The 17,171-nt window shown below is 43.2% G+C and overlaps 2 protein-coding genes across 8 annotated transcripts; one reads left to right on the top strand and one right to left on the bottom strand.

Annotated features, from left to right (window-relative positions):
* Positions 1-116: 116 nt before the first annotated feature.
* Positions 117-3,221, bottom strand: mpc2b (mitochondrial pyruvate carrier 2b). The gene is made up of 5 exons (XM_057037315.1): positions 2,827-3,221; positions 1,743-1,783; positions 1,560-1,644; positions 1,107-1,218; positions 117-1,016 (listed from the first exon to the last, which is right to left on the bottom strand). Exons 1-5 carry the CDS (start codon positions 2,918-2,920, stop codon positions 968-970), a joined length of 381 nt encoding a protein of 126 aa, XP_056893295.1. The 5' UTR covers positions 2,921-3,221; the 3' UTR covers positions 117-967.
* Positions 3,222-4,547: 1,326 nt separating this feature from the next.
* Positions 4,548-17,054, top strand: dcaf6 (ddb1 and cul4 associated factor 6). 7 transcript variants are annotated; one of them, XM_057044812.1, is made up of 21 exons: positions 4,548-5,004; positions 6,675-6,736; positions 7,554-7,646; positions 7,723-7,908; positions 7,993-8,106; positions 8,238-8,373; positions 8,527-8,738; positions 9,925-10,018; positions 10,272-10,391; positions 10,652-10,993; positions 11,500-11,679; positions 12,563-12,622; positions 13,263-13,434; positions 13,601-13,695; positions 13,812-14,154; positions 14,242-14,283; positions 15,017-15,155; positions 15,672-15,828; positions 15,929-16,017; positions 16,199-16,304; positions 16,413-17,054. In XM_057044812.1, the coding sequence occupies exons 1-21, from the start codon at positions 4,917-4,919 to the stop codon at positions 16,469-16,471; spliced, it is 2,889 nt and encodes a 962-aa protein (XP_056900792.1). In that variant the 5' UTR covers positions 4,548-4,916; the 3' UTR covers positions 16,472-17,054. The 7 variants fall into 7 exon arrangements, with proteins under 7 accessions (XP_056900792.1, XP_056900811.1, XP_056900820.1 ...); XM_057044831.1 differs by having other exon boundaries at positions 4,549-5,004; positions 11,500-11,655; XM_057044840.1 differs by having other exon boundaries at positions 4,550-5,004; positions 11,500-11,655; positions 13,266-13,434.
* The last annotated feature ends 117 nt before the right edge of the window (positions 17,055-17,171 follow it).

Genomic DNA, 17,171 nt, shown 5'->3' with positions numbered 1-17,171 from the left:
TTAAATTGATATGAAAACCGTCGCAGCAGTGTCAAAGATGCACAAAAAAAATGTCAAAACTTGCTGAACCTCACAACAAACCATGACGCTGAAATGAATAAATCCCTTTAAGTGGCTGAAGGTGTTGAGACAGGTTTATTGCCCTCACGTAGCCATTCCCTATTAACCGTGCCATTACTGGAAACCATTAAATGTTCATTGTTCACATCAAGAATTTAGTTATTGCTAAAAACAGGACTATAAACACACACTAACTCGTGACCATGTCAAAGACTCCCAAACCTAAACTCAGAACGATAGAGAGCCAATGGCAAGAAGGTTAAAAGCTGCACAGGATAAAGGTGTGGCATGAAGAACAGGAGGAGCAAAACTGCATCGCCGGATGAACTGCAATCAAAGTTTCAAGTGATTTGCTCTTGTCCTACGAGTTAAAGCCATGAAGATGAGAGGAAGATGAGAATAACCGAGGTACAGATGTTGTTACCAACCAAATTAAAATGACCTAAAAAGGAAACCCAAACCTAATGATATCCATGTGGAAACATTCCTTAAACTGTGTTCAACACATCTCCAGGTTACATGTATTTTGGAACGACGTGAATGAGGTAATGATTGCTACACCTGATTAATGATGCCTTAGTGCACAAGGTATAAAGCAAGAACTTAAAGGATGTACAATCACACTCCCTGATGACCAGGCAGCACATGTGCGTTGATGACCACAATTTCAATGTGTGTGTTGACTACAGTTAAAAAAGTTCTTAAATTCGGGAATACCCTGAGCAAATCAGAAACTTAAAGTGCGCAAGTTTCCAACATGGGCATCAGGCTAAAGGTGGATAAGGTCATGGCATGGATATTATGGAGACAAGATGGGATGATGTGTGGATGCGAGGGCCGGGTTGTTCCCAGTATGAAGTCTCCTTTTCAGTCCACTGCAGTGGAGCATCGGTGACAGAACAGTCCCTCAGGACTTTGTGTCCTGCTTTTCCTTCTCCTTCAGATCCTGGTTGTATCTATTGGAAGAAGAAAATACTCAAATTTCTTGCCCCGTTTGCTTCGTCTGGCATTTAGATGATGATATAACAGGCAGGTTGGCCACAAACCTCCAGATCCTGAAGAGCTGGGAGGCACCTGCACCTCCAACAAAGAAGTTGACACAAAACAGGTTCCAGTTCTTCGGGATAATCACCAACGAGTATCTGGACCAGATCAGGCCTGGTGGGGAAGGGCAACAGTGACGGTGAAGGTTATGTTAATATAGCGGTAAACCCAGAGTCTGTTTTTGGTCAAACAGTAACCGATAAGGCTTGTTTGAAGGAACATATTGCAAAAACAAAAGCGTCTGACAACCTTTGACACGGACTTGTTCTCAATGAAATCAAGACTAAAGACATTCCAAGATGTGGAACGATGGTAGAAATGTATGAATAAGATTCATAGGCACATTTAAAACAAATACAACATCTCCCCTAAACTAAAATATATAAAAAAACATCTATGCTCAGTGGAGATCTCCACTTTTAGTTGATCTAGACACTGATTAAATCACATTTTACCTGTGGCCGTCAGTACTGCAGACTGAGAGAGACTGAGTTTCTCAGCTGGCCGAGTCATATCAGCCAAACCGGCTACAACGAGACCCTGGAGGGAAAAGAGTTCATCAGTTTTGAATCTTGATCATGATGCCATATATACAGTACATACAGACAAATGCATCAAAAATGTGGGCATTAACGTACCCATTTAAAAACAGGGGCCCAGAAGAAAACTGTTTTGGGACCTAAAATGAAAACAAAAAGCATTAACAGCTTCTACGAGTGACATGCAGCGATGGCTGGAAGAAAATGGATCCTGCTCAGTGACGCCCGTGTAACGATAACGGGACCTCTCACAGGTCCAAGATCAGATGGAACCTTTTTGTCTTATCATTTCACATTTTGTGTTGTGCTTTGCAAATAACAGCAGGAACCTGTCGCAACAATTGGAGTGTAGATACTGTAAATCCATACAACTAAAGTTTCCGACAAGCGTGCTTGATACACTCTTGATATTGAGAGCTGCAGCAGTAAGATCTACGTGCAAATCACTGTCACGATATTTTATATAAGTGTTGTTTCTTGTAGATCCACTGTCTGTTGTTGCCATGTTTCAAAGACACCAAAACAGACGGGTCACGACTGTAAACTGCAAAGTCATGATTATTACTGATCTGCTGTAATGAACGTTTACATACACCTCCAATAATGAACACACAAACTAGAAAGAGCTGTGGATGCAGATGTGGAAATATTTCATTTCCCCCGTCAGACACCATCGGTAGACTCTTAAAAAACAACGGATATTATAGTATCAAGAAATCCTTACAATCTCAATAAATGTGCCAGACTGTGTAAGGGAGTTTTTACTGACTCAAATCCATCCATACCCATAATTTTGGAGGCAGTTGGATTTTACCTGGAGCACCGCCATACCTGTTAGGATTTAAGGTTAAACTGGTTAAACTGACCTCCTGTACCCTTGTCCAGGCAGGAAAAGGCCCACCAGTAATATTTTATTTTACATTTACTCACAATGATTTCACATTTTAAGGGCGGTAAAATGTAAAAAACCCTCATCTAGACAAGGAAGGTTAAAACAAATTCATTGGATGATGATCACAGCTAGGACACGAGTTTAAAATGTGCTATTTTGGGCGAAAAGACGTGATAGAATTACTGTCTGAACTATGAAGCTCCGGGACATTAAACAGACTAGATCATTTAGAGACCAGCTCAAGAGAGAGACACATCCGTGACCGAACAATTGTGATGCATTTTGAATTACCTGCAGGGTGGTTGTACAGAGGTCTCAGTTTAGCTGGCAGCATATGTTCGACTTTGTCCAAAATCCTGTGGTAGGACACTCTTAGCGCAGCCATGACTGTAGAAGTTCTAATGAAAATTTAGAGGAAAATAAAGAAACCAGGCGGTACTTAAGGCTAGCTCGTTAAAGTCTTAACCTGCGAAGGTTTTCCTGCAAGTTAAAGAATTTAAAACAATTTTCCTGTGCTATACTGTCTAATAAATAAATTGCAATAAAATAAATCCTATGAAAATATTCTGCACTTCTGCTGTCGACCTTCCCCCGTCACCTCTATCACTATGCTAGCAATGCTAGCTTGTCAGAAGCCCGTATCTGACCGACGCCGCGAGGTGATCCGTCAGCGCCCGATCGGTACCCGGAAGAAAAGCGGCTTCGTGTCGCTTCTGCGCATGCGCTAACCAATTTACGGTCTTTCGTGCTTTACGACAGATGCCAAACACGGGTCCAGACCACTTCGACGCAAGCGTTAACTAGTTCAGCTTTTGTTTAACATTATTTTAAATTTCTAACACGTGGTTGACACGAAAATGCATTTCCACGTTAGTTGTTCTTAATAATGAGACATTAATTCCGTTGTTCTGATATACCACACGTCACAAAAAATATATACAATGTAGCACTATACAATATACTTTTCTGACTTGCTTTAATGAGGAAATCTACATATGAATATGTTAATATGTATATTATACTTAATATTAATAAACACATTGTTAATGCACACTTCTATTTGTATCAGACCCAGAAAAAAAAATGGTTATACAAAAACCATTACTTTCTTAAACACCACATTTTGGTTGTCTTCATAGCACTGACAGTCAAAATGGGGTGTAAACAAATGTTTTTGAATAATTAACATGACTAGACAATTCCACAGATATTAGGACTGTGTGCCTTTGGCTTTACCCCATCTGCTACAGTTTTTACACTTGAATTTAATGCAGAGGCACACACAAACAAGTATCTTTTGTTTTTAATTATCCTACCTTGATGAAGCTTATATTTGTATAGTTATACAATCTAAGTATAATATAGAAGGGTTAAGGTTAGTATGTTGCTTTGAATTAATGTTTGATCATTGAAATGATCAAATGTCTTTTGAGGGGGGTAGAGAAGATAATAAATAAATTGTATGGCCTTTGCTATTTGTTGCAAGGGCGGCTGAAACATACAAGTCATAACACACTATTCCAAGAAATGACATGTTTTGATGTATTTTATTTTGCACAGAGAATTAAACATGTTTTTGTTGTTTTTTTTCAGATCTGTGCAATATCTCTCCTGGCTAAAGTATTTTAGTGTATTCTATTTGTTTTTATCAGCATAAGTAAAGGAGAGGAAAATTTGAACTATATTAATTTTCTAGAAATGTATCAATTTGCCTGTGAATTTCATATGGGGGAGGGAGGGGGGGGGGTCGTAAAGGGTGTCGTAAAAATAGATGTTATCTGAGACCGATTTTGTTCCTCTCGACTGTCAGCGCGTGAGGGGCGTGGTTACATACTTGTTTCTTGATTGGTCTGTAAGAACGGCGTTTGAAGTGTAACTCTCGTTTTGCATTTTAACACAAGGGCGGAGTCGTATAAATTTAAAATGAAAAAATTATTTATGTGAATAAATTTCCCATTATTTAAGTAGTAATTATAACCTGCTTCATATCAAAACAGTTCATATCGAAGCCTCCTATAAACGCCGTGATGGGTCTTAAAACGAGCGCTCCTCACCAGAACACGCAGTTTATCGCGTGACTTGGACCCAGCTGTCTTCTGTCGCTAGAAGAAATACCAGACCAGGCTAGCAGAGCCGATAGTTTAGCGGTGGAGGGAGCAGAGATTCAGTCTAAAGTCAGGTGGACAGAGAAGACAGGGCACAAGCGACTCTTTCACAGCAATGCAGATGCAAAGCGTCGGAAACTAGTTAACGACAGAACTATCCCTTAACTCGGGAACTGATGGCGAAGCGAGGCGACGATAAATAAAAGGCGACAACAAGAAGACAAGGGCTAGCTTAGTTTCAATGTTATTGTTTTTCAAAAATCACATGTTGGCACAATGTCCTCCTCCGGAAACCTGGTTTGGGATGTAAATAAACGCTTGATCGGATACAACGAGCCTAACAACATCAGGACCAACTATTTAAGTAAGAACAACCCTCTTGTTTGCGCTAACGATAACGTATAGGAGTGATACCAAATAATACGTGAAAAGGGCTTTAAATCTAAATCGTCTTTGCCTCCAGCAGCTTAACAGCGCTGCTGGCTGCGTCTGTGTTTCTAAATCAGAAGAAGTGTCCCAGCATGGCATGTACTTTTAGCTATCATTATTATTAGACTACCTGCTTAATGTCAGGGAGGTGGGGGGGGGGGGGGGGGTTGCTAAGTCCATCCTGAGTTTGAGCTACCCTGTGTGAATTTAAGACGGCAAATTCAGTTTGGCAATAGCTTCCTCCATTAGCAAATCGAGCCTATGCACTAGATGAATAGGCAGCTTCTCCATGTCTGATGATGATGCAAACCTTGTCTTTCATAATATACATCAGAGCAAGATAAGGAACCCCCCCACACTTCATTTCCATTTTGATACCACCAGAAAGGACAATGGTCCCAGAAAGGATCTCTGTATATGGATCTGTTGGGATGTGTTTCATGTGTCACTGCCATTCTTCCTGACCTGTTATTGTCACCATCCTCTCATCGGCTGTGAATCAACAGTGACTTATAATCAGAGTTTTTCCGGGTGGCCTGTAGCCAGACGACTGTAGCTGATCATACAATCAGCACTGACAGTGACTGAAAGATTTATAAGCCTTTTAGAGGAGCGGTAGAGGTGCCACAGAGGGTTAGTCAAGACTGTTTTTAGCTGGACTGAAACAGGGTTAGACCTGTTATTGTCGATGAGTAGAGGATGCATGTTGCAAGGTTGGGGTCAGGATATATTTAGCTTCAAAACGGGGGTGGGGGGAAACCGGTCCTGGTTTAAATTCCAATACAAATACCTCATGTGATCAAAGAAAATTTGTCCAGAGAAACACAATGATATTCGTTGTATCCAATACAATAATACATTTTCTTTTAATTAGAGTAAACACTAGTTATAGCCAACATTATATCCTAGAGGATGAACGATAAAATAAAATATTTGTATTTGTATAGTTGATACTGAGAATCTAAATCTAAAACTTACTTTTGATAACAGTTGGCCAAAATGTTGACGCAATGCATACAATTTTTTGCCTTTTGGTGTGGCCTCGTGCAACACAGGATGTCATTTATGCTCAGCAAATCCCCAATAATGCAATGCTAAGAAAACATGCCAGCACAAGTCCTGGTGCACATTTGGAAATACAGCAGCTATTGGTTTTATTAACTCATCTCTGAGTCATTTCATCATTCCTGTTCAAATGAGACACACATCTCAAGAAGAAAGGTTGCTGCTTAATTCTTTCACCATAAAGGAAAATTCCACCAAATACAAGAACATTTAGTGATTTGTCTTTATCTGTCTTATTGCAGCAGCAGGTCGTCACATAAATGCTTTAAAAGTAAAGTTTAATTGTACAATTAAAAGACATCAGGTCTTAATTTACTTTTGTTTGTATTTAGAATCCTATAATGTCACTTTTTTGTATTTATACTCTCATTTTGAAGGCATCAAGTGTTTGCTCTTCTCCGTTACACCTGTTGTTGCACCCAAGTGAAGCCTCCTCCACATTAATAATCCAGTACATGTTTATTCTGTACAGTGGGATATTTTAGCTCTGCAGTCTAGACACACGCGACGGGCCTGCAGTTGATTTCTGTCTTTTCACAGGGAGAAGTGAGTTTGTCCAGCGGCTGAAACTTGAGGCGACACTGAATGTACACGATGGCTGTGTGAGTACAACTAATGTCACCTGTCTTTGATCAATTTATGTCTACTTTTATTATATGTTTGTGTATTTATGGGGGGGATCCAGTTTTCTGTCAGAGAGAGAGCAGACACATGCTCTTATTGAGATGAGGAACAGAATTACCACAGTGATCAAGCTCCGTACTACTGCATCCTTCAGTTCATCCTGCCGAGCACTGATGCTGCTTTAATGTGTATTTGAATATGAAATACATTAGTCATCTCCAAATGTGTGTATTTTTTATTTTCACTGTGATTTTAAAAACTAAATATATTCTTACAAATATAGTCCTCTGTTAGAGCTGTTGAGTTATAGAAAGGACTCCCCTTTTTCCTCTGAGGTTCCCTCTGATGTTTCCTCTGTGTCAAGATCATCATTTCTAGGTGCCAGAGTTTTTATTTATAAGGGATTAAATCATGCCTCAGCCGTGTCTATAAAAGAAAGGTAAAGCTCTAATAAAGTTTATGAAATCCAAACAAGGAAGTAGATTTATGTTGCAGTGGGATTAGAATTAGAGTATATTTTATATTTCTGAGATGCGTCATTGCCCAGTGGTATCACAAATACCTGTTATAATACAGGAGATTATTCGCTCTCGGCCTGTTAATATTTCACAGCTGATTTGTGGGATAGTGCAACTTCATCATTCAGCTTCAGTTGAGTTGGGTTGAGGTGCAAAACAAGCCAGGATTTTCTGTGATTGGTTCTATTGTGTTGCTATCAGAATGTCACGCATCTTTATCTTTGGAAAGGACGTGATAATCCAATCAGTCCCAATCTAAATTCTTCTTTTTCTGCAGGTCAACACGATTTGCTGGAATGACACTGGTGAATACATCCTCTCGGGGTCAGACGACACCTTTTTGGTCATCAGTAGCCCATATAACAAAAAGGTGGGTCAGAAACAAAAATCCCCACTTACTCTTCCTTTCGGTCAGCGATCATGTGGTTTCTGGGCCTATTTTACAGGTCAAACAGTCAATACGCTCAGGTCACCGAACAAACATCTTCAGCGCAAAGTTCATGCCCAACACAAACGGTAAGGAGATCGTCTCCTGCTCCGGAGACGGCATCATCTTCTACACCCACACCGAGAAGAGTCCAGAGTACAACAGACAGTGTCAGTTCACCTGTCATTACGGAACAGCTTATGAGGTACTACAGATCAGAGCCGTCTCCCAGGACACACACCTGACTGTTGTCTTCAGCGTCACATCACTTTTGATTTCGTTTTCTTAGATTATGACGGTACCAAATGATCCTTACACGTTCCTGTCCTGCGGGGAAGACGGCACGGTGCGATGGTTCGACCTTCGTACGAAGACCAGCTGCACTAAAGAGGACTGCAAAGATGTACGGTGACAGCTGTGGTATTTTCAGCTTCATCGCCGTCCAGACAACCTTAACTCTGCCTGTCTGCTGTTTCTGGACAGGCAGATTTAAATCAGGATTTCAACACCTGAGCTGCTTGCTTTTTATTTTAGGATATCTTGATAAACTGTCGAAGAGCAGCCACTTCGATATCCATTTCGCCTTTGGTGCCGTACTACCTGGCTGTGGGCTGCTCCGATAGCTCAGTGCGCATCTACGACAGACGCATGCTGGGAACCAGAGCAACAGGTAACCTGTCCTGCAGACACTGAGATGCTTCTTAGCCACAAAGTGTTTGCAGATTTTGAACATGGGGCGAGTTCTGTATTCACCAAAATGTCAGTCTGATCACCTTGTCTGATGGAGGCGGCACAGGCTTCTAACACTGTGTCTCATGCTCAGGGAACTACACGGGTCGGGGAACAACAGGCATGTGCGTGAGGTTTGTTCCCACTCACTTGTCCAACAAGTCGTGTCGCGTCACTTCCCTCTGCTACAGCGAGGACGGTCAGGAGGTGCTGGTCAGCTACTCCTCCGATTACATCTACCTGTTCGACCCCAAAGATGACCAGGCCAGAGAGCTAAAGGGTCCGTCTGAGGAGAGGAGGGAAGAGGTGAGCAACAGAAACTACAGGAAGCAACAGAAACTACAGGAAGTGATGAACGTGATACATTTTGTGGAATATTAGCACTCTCGTTGTAGTAGCAACCGGATGCTAGCACGGTTCTGTGCTGTTTCTGTTTGTCCTTGTTCACTGTGTTGTTCGCACTACGTGACTCTCTGTCCTCTGGTCGGGAGTCCTGAGGTCTCTGCGGGGTTCACTTTACATGACTGGTTTGCAGGTGTTCACGCTATACGACTCTCCATCAGCAGGCGTGGCCGATTGCTTTATTTTGTCTCCAAGCAACCTTTTTGTATCAAAAATTGACGCGTTAAGAGACACAGAACATGTGTGACCACAATGTGCGAGTGAGCTGCTGCCACTACTCTGCCGCTTTGTTCGCCCCCCCGACCCAACTGGATACCTCGTTTACTAGAAGTTCAGTTTGATTCAGCGACTCACAGTTTCTGTTCACTTGCTATTCATCTGTCTGAACCGTTGTTGATTAATTTAAAAGGATATCAGGGCTTGATCACTGACCAGAATTCAAAGTAACGGTAAAAGAAAATCTGTGTTCAATAGGAGTTGGGCTGAATGGAAAACAGACCTGGTTGACTGTATGTTTCTGTAGAAAGACATTGCACACATTGGTGTTAAAGAGTTCTTTAATTTGTTCTTTGTTGTTCTATAATTCCTGCTTGAAATACCCACAAACAGTAGTAGTAGTGAATAAAAACTAGAATCTGTTTATTGCAGTGGTGTTCACGTGTTAAAATGTGCCTGATCATGGTGCCCGTGTTTCAAATCCTCATGGTGAGTTCACTGCACACATTCCTTTCCAAATTGAGTGACCGGCTCTGGCAGCGTTCCTCTCCAGTCCAGAATAGTTCAAGTACAAGCTTCTTATCCTCGCTCCCCTTCCTCCACCTGTAACCTCATTTCTGCAGTGTCTTTTCTCTGTCAGCCTCTTGTCCTTTTCACCACATCCAGACCGGATGATTTACTCTGATAGAAGGACTTTTAAGACCCCCCCTCCTCCTTCTATTTGTGTCTCGGCCTGCTGCCCCAAAGAGAAGGGTTTTGAAAGTGAAGGCAATCTCGGGCGTGCAGCCAGAAGGGGGGGATGGGGGCCATTAACAGACAGAAGTGACAGTGGAGCTATTTTTGACTGGCTGTGTGTGTGTATGTGTTTCCCCAGCTCAGGCAGCCTCCAGTGAAGCGCCTCCGTCTAAGAGGTGACTGGTCTGACACAGGACCCCGAGCTCGCCCTGAGAGTGAGAGAGAGAGAGACGGTAAGATCGCCCCGCCGGTGCTACACCCGATGTGTGCGCTCACGTTACAGGCCCGATTTCCCCGAAGCTGCAATAGTTTCATTTTCTTCCAGTGATGTAAAATTCCAGCATGAAAATGAAAATAGTTGTCTTGTAAATAACTGTTGGTGAACAGTGGTGTCATTTTACTGTTTAACTTTGTCCTCTTTGAGTGACAGGTGTTGATGGATGAAAAGTGATAAAACGGTACGTGTCTACTCTTGTCTCTTTCCAGGAGAGCAGAGTCCAAATGTGTCTCTGATGCAGAGGATGTCAGACATGCTGTCACGCTGGTTTGAGGAGGCAAGTGAGGCTCAGAGCAGCAGAGGAACTCGACCTCAAACACGACCCAGAGGTCAGTCTAATAGTAATAATAATCATAGATGTATTTATCTATAGCTTCCTATCTGTCTATATCTATTTATATATCCATATCTATACACACACACACACACACAGACACACACACAATGTTTTTAGATGTTTTACATTTTACTATCCAGGGTAAGTTTATGCAAGATTAAGACTTACAATATCTTAAATAAATGAGATAAAGTCCATTCTTATATTTGGCTTAACTAAAACTAACGGTCTTAACTAAAATGTGGGTTTCAGGAACGGCTGTCCACCCAGAGGGAACACCACATCCTTCATCTGCTCAAGCCGGCGGCTCCAGCCAGGACTCCAGCCAGCCTCCGGCGGCCTCAGGAGTGAATGCTCCAGAGCCCCCCCCTGATCCACTAACTGCCACAATGCCTAAGTCCACCTCCTCTTCCTCCCTGGGGTCATTCTCTACAGTCACAGCAACTCCACCTCCCAGCTCAGCCTCAGTGGAGGCTACAGCACCTTCCTCCACATCTGTCCCCTCTGCACCCGACTCAGATCAGAGAAGCCAGCTTGAAGGTAGTGGGAGCTCCACATCCACCCCCCCATCCTCCTCAGAACGTGCTCTCTCAGGTAAAACACGCAGCTGGAGTTCATGGTTTAGTCCTCATCATTAGCACGAGGACCACAGTCACTGAGATGAGTCTATATTTGAGCCGCTCATGCAGCTGCCACTTTAGTCTTCTCCTCCAGTATCAGGTCCTCCTGGTTTCTGTCTCGTGACCCTTCTTTTTCTCACATCTTCCTCATATTCTTCCAATCAGTCCCTCTGGGATTTCCCAATGTTGTCATTCCACTAGCACACCTTTAAGTTGCATTTTAAGGAAACTGTTTAGCTTGATGGCAAATTCGAACAATCATCAAGCAAAATGCACCAGCACAAACTGAGCAAAATATGCTGGCTATCAAGGAAAGCTTTGATGCTGAATAAATGACAGTCTTCCCCTTGTTCCCACAATCTCTACAAATCCCAAGCTTCCTCATATTATTGCAGTTTTTTTGAAAAGCTGCCAGAAAGATTCCAAAATCCCGGAGGGACTGTCTGATCATGCATTCACTCTCCCTCTCTTCCTTGTCAGAGTATGGTCCTCATCGCCTGCCCATAAGCTTAGTGTGTAGGCGTTTGCAGAGGTTACTCCAGCTGGCCGACCCTCCTGGAAGGGGTCCGCGAGCCCGCCCCTCTTCCTCTGCCACCCCTGACAGACAGAGCCAAAGAGCTGCTCCTGCTGCCGCTGGTGCAGAGACACAAGCACATACAGGTTACCCCCCCATGCAGCACCTCCTCTGTGTGGGTTGTTTGCCCGGGCCAACGCCCCTGACTTTATACAATTCCAGTCAGTTTGGCTTGAGAAAGACACAGTCTTGCTAACAACTAAGCCCACTGTGATCCTCACTGCAGTCTCTAACAAAGCACCGTGTACTCACTAACCTGTGTGTTGCCTCTAAAACCGCCTCAGTCACTCACCAGTGCGCTCTCTTCAACACCACATGCGTTGGTTAGTCAGCACCAACAAATTGTCCTGTTGTGGCGCCAGCAAGTGCAGCACTCTGCTTTTATTCACTTGGATTGTACTTAAAAGACGCATTGTCACTTTTCTTTCCCTTTGTCCCCTAAAGTGAGTTCCCCACTGCTTCTCTCTGATTCTCTCTGATGGGCATCTCCCTACTTTTCTTATGAAAATGGTGAATAGACAATGCTGCGAATGCTGTGTAATTTCTTTCTCTTCCAGAGAAAGCAAATATTTAATGATCAAAACTTTCACTAAAATAACAGGGGACAGTCTCCATTATTTACCATGGTGAATTTAATTAGCAGCTTCGCATCTCATTTCCTGGTTTGCTAAGACTGAGAGTATTTCAGCTTTTTCGCTAATGTGGAACTTGGATGGATTTTAATGTTAACTCGGCTCATTTTTACTGGTTTGCACCGTCTTCATGGAGTTGCCCTTGAAAACCCACTTGATTCCCACCTCAGTATTCATCCAGTATTCACACAAGTTTGAAGGCATTTTTATTATTGCGTGAAGTTCTTGTGCGATCTTGACTAACAGTCATTTCTATTTTAAAATATTTTAACTGTATGAACTGTCAGGTTTTGACTTACTGAGCTGTGTTCAATACTTTGTGCCATCTGTGTTGCAGATTCCCCCTCGTCTGTGGTAAACAAGCAGCTAGGATCCATGACTCTTGATGAACAGCAGGGTGCGTCCTCCTCCACCACCCTGCCACCGGCTGGGTCTTTTTCTCCCTCCCTCCCTCCCTCCCTCCCTCTTAGATGTTTCCTGTCATATGATTCTGCAGGCTTATTCTATCATTTCCATATGTGCATTCCGCTCTGTCCTGTGCTTTACTGACTCATTAGCCAGACATCATTACATTCATCACTGTAATTTTTGTCAGAATTATTATAAAATGTGCGGTTGAGATATGTTCATTGCAGTATATTTTGAATAGCATCATATTCATCCATAATAGAGACTATAAAAATGGTAGATCCAACATAAATATGTAGTGTCCCTGCCAAGCTTATGGCCTTGTTATTATTTACGCCTCACAGCTTGAGCTGTTGGTTTTTATAATTTTTCCCGACAGTTCCACACTCAGTGCATCTACAGAGATAAAGTGCATATTTAAGATTTGTCGTGTAAAAGCTGTTGCTGTCAAGGGTTTAATAACACACCAGCGGCAGAGACGTGTCCATTACCACGTCATTCTTCTGTCTGGGTTTCTGTCCTGCTGTTCTGTCTTGTTGTTGTGTTGCATGTTTACCTGTGTGCTTCTAAGCAGCTAATTACAGGCCGATGGGTCATTTTTTAAATTCCTGTGTCGTTCCTTTTCTCAGCAGAAGCTGCCAATTCATCTCCTGCTAAGCCTGCTTCTGTACCAGACAGCAGCATCCCCTCCTCCTCCTCCACCACCAGTCGCACCAGTACAGCCGAGCCAGTCCTCAGCCTACACTATAGCTCAGAGGGAACCACCACCAGCACCATCAAGTTGGACTTCACTGACGAGTGGTGAGGAGGGGGTGACACACGCAACCTGTCAACTGTCTTTATGAGTTTGGATTCCATCACAGGATGATCCATGTTTTCATTCGACATGACTCATTATATTAATGTTAAAAAAGAGAGATGGAACACGTTTGCAGGCTGGCACAGACAGTTGCGTCTCCCTCCACAGGAGCAGTAACCCGTCCGGTTCTCTGAGTGGTGGACTACCCAAAGCAAGCCCGGCAGTGGCTGCGCAGAGCCGGGAGAGTTCGGCGTCAGAGCAAGGTCAGTGCTTTAACCACGTGCTGGGGGAAAATCACTTATAACAAGTTCATTTCTAAGTTTGAAGAATAAATCCTCGACTTCCTTGCTTCTAGAAACATGATTGTGTACATTATTAGGGTTCCCCTCAGCGCCCTGCGAGTCCTCAGGGCAGCGGCGTGAGACGGCCTCCGTGACAGAGCCGCAGTGTGACGCCTCCTGCTCCAGTGACGTTGGCAGCCCGTCTGTTTCGAGCTCGGCCGCGAGATCCTTCCAGGGAGGGTCTAGGGCTTCTGCAGCAACGGAGATAACGGAACCAGAAGCTGCTGAGGAAACATCAGGAGACTGCAGGAGGTCAGAGCCCACAGAGCAGGCAGCAGGGGGGGACAAGCGCCAGCCTGCTCGAGGCACGCAGGACTCTGACGACAGCGATGATGATCCCATTCTCATTCCCCCCTCCAGGTTCAGAGGACAGGGACAGAGGTATTCACATCCACTTTATCCTTCCCTTACATGAAGATTTTGTTATATTTTTAAGCCATTTTTGTCATACCTTTAATGTGAATATAGATTAAATTCCAGAGGATCTGCAGTAGGCGATAGGATGATCAGGTAATGAGTTTGCACCAGCGACAAAAAGCTTGTCAAGTGTGTGAAACATCACGAAGCATTAAAACTCAGCAGCACTGGAGGTAGTGAGTGCTACTTTTATTGGCGTGATTTGATCATCTAACTCACAGTCACGACTAACTGCAGATTCAGAATGGCGTGCATGTGAGTACTTGTGGCTTTTTAATGGTTTGTGTGCACGGTCGCTCAGTATGGGAGCAATAAAGTTGTTCTCAGCTGGTGTACGACGTGAACTGCTCTGTGCTTGTGTAACAGTGACAGAGGGGGAAGAAATCTCAGGGAGAAGAGTGTAGTTCAAGGACTCTGCAATGTTTAGAAAAATAAGTTATTAACATGCGTTAACTCCTTTATTGTTTAGTATTAAGAATAAACTTGTCAGATAATGTGCTTTATAGTCCTTAAAACGAAGCTCTTAAAGTCTTCAGAGTCCTGAGTAATGAGCTTTTTTCCCCCCTTTTGTTTTGTTAAACTGTGATTCTTGAGTCTCTTCATTTGGCACAAGTAAGACAGCATTTGACTCGAGAAAAGGTCTCGACCTCAACGGTTTTTTACTCATCTGGTTAAGGAATCTGAACCTCAAACAACATTTTACTGGGCCTCTGGATTCTGCTGAAGGTGGTTCAGCATTTACAGAGTGACCTTCAGTCAGAGTCTGAGCTTCACGAGTGCACGTCTTTGCATCATCATCATCATCATCATCTACTGGGTTTTACAGGCGCTCGGCAGCTGCTCGCATTCAGGAGCTCTTTCGCAGGAGGAAAGAGAGACGAGAGATGGAGGAGAGCGAGACCCAGAACATCAGGAGGCCCTCGGTCAAAATGGTCTACAAAGGCCACCGGAATTCCAGGACTATGGTTCGTACTGGGCTGTTTACATGGCTGTTGGTGTGGATTTGGAGAGATCATGATATCAGGAAGGAATTATTTGACTTTGTAGAAAAATGGTCAAGTGTTTTGTTTCAGAGAGCTGAATTAGAAGCTCAACGCTCATTTTTGTTTGTGTGGAGATCTGGAAAGCAGTGTCGCTAATCTTGGATTAGCATTAAATTGAAAGAAAGAATGAATGGTTACAGTCTGTTTAGATGTAAAGTAGGCTTTAATCCTCAGTAATTACAAAAACAATGTTCTTCTTTGTGTTATGGTAAATGGCATGAATATGTTTTGTGTAATCCTGAAACTATTTGTCCAAAAATAGCTGATTTTTAATCACTGTAGGGTTCCCAGATTATTACTGCTCAACAAATAACATCAACATGCTAAGTGGCCAATGCTGCCTTCAGGGAGGCTGAATAAAGAGAGGGAATAAATAATATCACTTTTACCCTCAGGAGTTAGATAGTGAAACATGAAGTGTGTCTTCTGTGTTTCTAGATTAAGGAGTCGTGTTTTTGGGGCAACAACTTCGTAATGAGTGGTTCTGACTGTGGCCACATCTTCATCTGGGACAGACACACTGCAGAGCACCTCATGCTCCTGGAGGCAGACAACCATGTGGTCAACTGTCTGCAGCCACACCCCTACGACCCCAGTGAGGCCCCGGTCCACCTTCACACAGCTACACAGATTCCCCCTTTCCTGGTCAGAATTGATGCACATTGACACCCTCTTTCTTTTCTGGTCTGTGTCAGTTCTTGCTTCTTCAGGGATAGACTATGATATCAAGATTTGGTCGCCACTGGAAGCGTCTCCATCTTTCAACCGAGCACTTGCCCACGAGGTAAGAACTGTCCATCAGAGACATGTAAGGAACCTACAACTGGGCTGAAGTCGGGCGTATTTGTGATGACTGAAATTCACACGTTTAAGTGCGCGTTCGCTTGATGTCACGGACTGACCCTTGATCGACTGCTTCACACCCTCCTCTCCCTTGTTCACACCGTTTTCCTTCCCCCTCCAAGGTTATAACCCGGAACGAGCTGATGTTAGAAGAAACCAGAAACACAATCACAGTCCCAGCCTCCTTCATGCTCCGAATGCTGGCCTCCCTCAATCACATCAGATCAGGTACTAGCGCGTTCTGCTCAGCCCTCTAGTTCTCCTCCTGTTGCTGCTCCTCAATCTCGTTTATTGCCTGTGTTTTGTCTTCATCTTGTTTGTGTTCATGTCTCGCAGATCGATTGGAAGGCGATCGATCCGAAGGTTCAGGCCAGGAAAACGATGATGAGCAGTAGCCTGCTGGAATATTATTTTAATGAAAATGCAGTTTGTTCTTGCTGTATAGCACTCAGAAAAACCTCAGATTTGTACAAGTATTGTGTAGAATACTTCCTTTTTGAAATTAGTGTAATTTGCAGTCCTCTGTGTTTTTTTAAAAGAAGACTTTCTTACTGATGTATCTGTACGAGGATATTCTATATCTGTGTGAATGCAAACAGCAACGAGGAAGTCAGTCAGTACACGGTGTGTTTAGTGTGTGAGTAATGATGGCTGGCGTGCAAGGATGTTCAAGTGCAATATTACTTTGTCGGGAGAATGTGAGCTTTGATCAGTGTTAATGTTGTGACGGTTGTGTGTGGGATTTGTCGCCCAGGGCTGAGACCATTTGCTCAGGCAGTTACGCAAGTGAACACAGACTCCAGAAAAACTTACGCTTTAACGGTGTTGTTAAAGAAAATCAAACATGTGGTTCTACCAAAGGGACGTGACACTTATTTACAACCTTTAACAGCATTTTAAAAAAGGAAAAAAAAAATGCAAACATGGCTGTGCAACAAAAAATAAAAACAAAAATAAAGTTTTGTGGTCGCATCTGTATCTTTGACGGAGTTCTCTTAATTATGCCAAGTGTCCAGCACTGCTCATCAGAGGAGACTCTTTCTGCATTGGAGTTTAAGTTTAGTTTAAAAAATAAGCCATATCAGCACATCTCGG

Source organism: Takifugu flavidus, chromosome 1 (genome assembly GCF_003711565.1).
Source record: "Takifugu flavidus isolate HTHZ2018 chromosome 1, ASM371156v2, whole genome shotgun sequence".
Classification (NCBI taxonomy): Eukaryota; Metazoa; Chordata; class Actinopteri; order Tetraodontiformes; family Tetraodontidae; genus Takifugu; species Takifugu flavidus.
This window is presented reverse-complemented; position numbering and strand designations above follow the sequence as displayed.

Coding starts and splice junctions, on each gene's coding strand:
- dcaf6 (XM_057044812.1), top strand. CDS start 4,917: ATGTCCTCCTCCGGAAACCTGGTTTGGGATGTAAATAAACGCTTGATC. Junction 8,107..8,237: donor CTAAAGAGGACTGCAAAGAT/GTACGGTGACAG, acceptor TTTTTATTTTAG/GATATCTTGATAAACTGTCG. Junction 14,284..15,016: donor GTAGGCGATAGGATGATCAG/GTAATGAGTTTG, acceptor TGGGTTTTACAG/GCGCTCGGCAGCTGCTCGCA.
- mpc2b (XM_057037315.1), bottom strand. CDS start 2,920: ATGGCTGCGCTAAGAGTGTCCTACCACAGGATTTTGGACAAAGTCGAA. Junction 1,784..2,826: donor TCTGTACAACCACCCTGCAG/GTAATTCAAAAT, acceptor TTTTCATTTTAG/GTCCCAAAACAGTTTTCTTC. Junction 1,219..1,559: donor TGCAGTACTGACGGCCACAG/GTAAAATGTGAT, acceptor CTTCCCCACCAG/GCCTGATCTGGTCCAGATAC.